The following is a 4,104-nucleotide window of genomic DNA, read 5'->3' on the forward strand; positions in this document are numbered from 1 at the left end:
GGTGACTCGGATGAACTTATCCTCCGTAGCAGAGGGGACTCTTGGTCTTGGTTTCTTTGTAGTGTTTGATGGTTTTTGCACCTGCACTTGGCGACACTTTCAAAGTTTCCCCAGTTTTTCGGACTGACTGACCTTCATTTCTTAAAGTAATGACGGCTGCTCATTTTTCGTTACTTAGCTGCTTTTTTAGAGCCATAATACAAATTCTACCAGTCTATTCAGTCAATCAGCTGTGTATCAACCTGACTCCTGCACAACACAACTGATGCTCCCAACCCCATTTATAGGGAAAGAAATCCCACTTATTACCACTGACAGGGACCTGTGATGTGAGAACCTTTTCAGGTGACTACCTCTTGTATCTCATCAAGAGAAGCCAAGAATGTACAAAGCAGTGATCAAAGCAAAATGAACCTAGAATATAAGACAGATTCTCAGTTGTTTCACGCTTTTTTGGTAAGTCTATAATTCCACATGTGACAATTCATAGTTTGGATGCCTTCAGTGTGAATCTACAACTTTTATAGTCGTGAAAATACAGAAAACTCTTTGAATGAGAAGGTGTCTCCAAAATTTTGGTCTGTACTGTATAACATAACTTACCTCCCACTGCTAGAAATTCAATATAATCTATAAGGAAACCTGGCAGTTAGTGCTCAATCTCCCTGCAGTGCCCCCGCAGGGAAAACTGAGTATTACACTTAGGACGTCTAGGTACTGCAGGGTAGTAGAGACACTTTATATATATGGTTTACACTTTGGATAAGAAATATGGGGCCCTCTTCATTTCCCTCCTTGTAATTTTCAATAAAAATTTTTAAAAAATTAAAAAAATCCAAAAAACTTCTCATACAGTAGTTTTGCACTTTTATTACACAATCAGGACAGCAGGGAAAAAAAATAAACCTTTTTATACAACTTCCATTCACTCTAAAACAAGGGAAAGCAAAAAAAAACAGCCTACGACAAAGTAAAACGCTTACAAAAAATATATATATATGTATATAAACGGTAAAACGAGAAAACAAAAAAAAAAATTCTATTCCTCTAGGATTAGTCATCTAATCTCTCAAAATATCCTCTATTAGTTTTTAATAAATATAATGCTAAACCCTTAAAATAAAGGAAATTCTGCAATACTTTCTTATAGAATGCTACATTAGGCGTCAACTTTTTTTTTTTTTTTTTGTTATTTTTATTTTTTTTTTATGGCAATTTTAAAGGACTTTTTTTTTTTTTATCCCCCCCACCATATGGCTTGAAGCTATTGGGAAAAAAAAAAAAAAACTTAATAAGGATTTGTCTGGAAAAGGAATTAAGGATTAAGTAAATAAATCCCATCTGGAATTAGCAAGGAAGAAAAAGGCAAATGAAAAAAAACAAAAAAAAAAAAAAAAACTAATTTACAACTAAAAAAAAAAAAAATTAATAAAAAGGATCAAAGCATCAGAAATTGAAAAAACGGGAAAAAATTGTGACAGGGGAGAAATTTAAAGGGAACCCGTCACCACATTTTCACAAATACAGCTAATGACAGGTTCCCATAAAGCCCTATTAACAAACTGACCCCCTTCTGCTAGCTGAAAATGGTTTCCCACACATCCCATAAAAATCAACTTTGTTATCTTACCTGGCATACAGCCAGATCCTCAGCGAATCAGAGGGAAGGGGGAGATGTGTCCTCCCGCCCTCACTCATTTCTACTCAACTCTACGCCCCATTCAGAATTTCATATCATGTGACCAGGGTGATGTCATCCAAGTGCTATGCCCACTAACATTTGCAAAATCTACCCCATGTATGTATCTGATCACACAAAATCACAGCAGCCTCCATGGACTTCTACTCCTACCCATTCTGCAAGGAGGCTGTCCAAGGATGTCATCCAAGAACTTTGCCAACTAACATTTGTCAAATCTACCCCATGTATGTATCTGATCACATGAAATCACTGATTTCATGTGATCAAATACATAAATGGGGTACAGTTTGCTAATGTTAGTGGACAAAGCACTTGGATGACAGCACCCTGGTCGGGTAAAAGACCTCAGATGACATCACTGTCACATGACATGAGGAATAGATATAAGTGGGAGGACATGCCCCCTCCTGCTGGATCTGGCTGTATGCCAGGAAAGATGACAAAGTTGATTTTATGGGAATGTGAGGGAAACAATTTTCAGTAAAATAAGGGGGTCAGTTAGTTAAAGGGGTTGTCTGAAAGCGTAAAAAAAAAAAAAAAACAAAAAAAAAAACACACACCTTGGTGGCCGGGAGGGGGGTGGTTAAAAAAAATAAACATATACTCACCTCCTCTCGGCATCCCGCGCTGCCATCTCTCTCCCGGTCCGGCCCCCACGTAAACATATGGGCATGGCAACTGAGCTACGTTCAACTTCTGGCAACTTTTATACTATCGGACAACCCCTTTAATAGGGAACCTGTCACTAGCTGCATTTATTAAAAAAAATGTGGTGACAGGTTCCCTTTAACACAACCAATGGTTAAAGAAAAAGCTAAATAAATTAATGTCAGTTTTATCTGATTTTTGGTGTTTCAACAGGCCATGAAATATATTTCAACAAAAAAAAAATTTAATGGAAATATCACTCAAAAAATATATATATATCGTACAATTTTCACCAAAGGAAAAAAAAAAAAAACTAAACTGACCGAAAAAAAAATTAAAATAAAAAAATTAATGCATATTTAAGGTGCAAGAGTCAACTTTGTATTTATTAAGGACCCATCGAGTCTCCTGATGGGTCCTCGATGTTGTTTTTTTTTAGAAAAATTTTTAAATTCATCAAAATCTGGATATTTTTTTTTTTTCTTTACTGTGCGATTAATCGGCGTCGCGCTACCGATTCCTGTGCAGTTTAAAAAAACTTTATTCTGTAGTCCTCATCGTTTCCAGAGCGGCGTCTTTCTATTGGCACCCAATATGCTAATTAGCCTCTCTATTGTCAGCTGGGCGGAGACAGTCTGATTGCCCCACCCACATGACAGTGGAGAGAGAGCCCAATTTGTATACTGGATGTAAAAACTAAACAGCAGCGATGAGGGGGAGGGGCTACAGAAACAAAAAAAAAAAATTCCAACAGCAGGGCGACGCCTATTAAGGGGGAAGAGTTTGACCTGATGAAGGTCACCTCTATTGTTCAGGACCCCTCCTTAAAATGTATATAGAAACTGATAAAGGGAATTGTAACATGCAGTAGTTAAAGGGGAGTGTCCACACAAACCATCCAATCAGACTATGCAAGGACACGCCCCCTAACTGGTAACACCCACTTGTCAATTCATTCATACATTTCGAGGAGGAATAACAGAATTTCAGAATTTTATGGGGAATGCAATTATTTGATAAAAACAGGAGACCCGACGGGACCCCTTTAAGTGCCGCTTTCTAGAAAATTTAAGGGGACTCTCAGTACGCGTCATAATTCAGCAATATATACGTAAAAAAGTCAATATTTTCTATGCCGACAAGAGGAAATCTATTTACAAAGCTACGAATAAGGGACTATTTACCGTGACGCGCCACTTCTTAAAGGGGATGAACAAAAAATAAAAAAAATTTTAAACTTGGTTGCATTCCTCCAAAATGAATGACCCCCCCGGTCCTCGGATACGTAGTGTACTGTATCTCGGCTCCATTGAAGATCTGTGCCGCAATACCAAACACGACCTGTGAGTAGAGGTGGCGCTGGTTTTTTTGGAAGTAAATAGCCATTTTTTAACACAATTTTGGACAACCCCTTTATCCGGAAGCTTTTCAATTATCAACAGGTTTCACTTTGCCTTGATCTTCCACTTTTTGATGGCGGCCTGGATGGCCTGCTGGTCACCCAGAAATTTGTGAGGCTTGAGGCTCGCAGGTTCTCGTCCAGCTCCAGCAGCACGGGGACGCCGGTGGGGAGAGAGAGATTTATTATGTCCTCATCAGAGATCCCTGCCAGGAAAAACATAAAAAAACTAAAGTCATATAATACATTTACAGAGGGAAAGGGTGAGAGGCGCGAGGCAGATGGGGGGGGTGATGAGAGACAACAGCGGGGATGAGCAGGCGCGGGACAGACAGGATGGGGGGGGGAGAGGCGC

The 4,104-nt window shown here is 38.9% G+C and overlaps 1 protein-coding gene across 1 annotated transcript in view; it reads right to left on the bottom strand.

Moving 5' to 3' along the window:
• Window positions 1-850: 850 nt before the first annotated feature.
• The window catches only part of BPGM (bisphosphoglycerate mutase), a 15,691-nt gene continuing 12,437 nt past the window's right edge, over window positions 851-4,104 (bottom strand). Inside the window, 3 exon segments of the mRNA XM_072145384.1 lie at window positions 851-3,816; window positions 3,819-3,872; window positions 3,875-3,955. Of these exon segments, the coding sequence (XP_072001485.1) occupies window positions 3,779-3,816; window positions 3,819-3,872; window positions 3,875-3,955 (173 nt within the window). The 3' untranslated portion in view covers window positions 851-3,778.

Source organism: Engystomops pustulosus, chromosome 4 (assembly GCF_040894005.1).
Source record: "Engystomops pustulosus chromosome 4, aEngPut4.maternal, whole genome shotgun sequence".
NCBI lineage: Eukaryota > Metazoa > Chordata > Amphibia > Anura > Leptodactylidae > Engystomops > Engystomops pustulosus.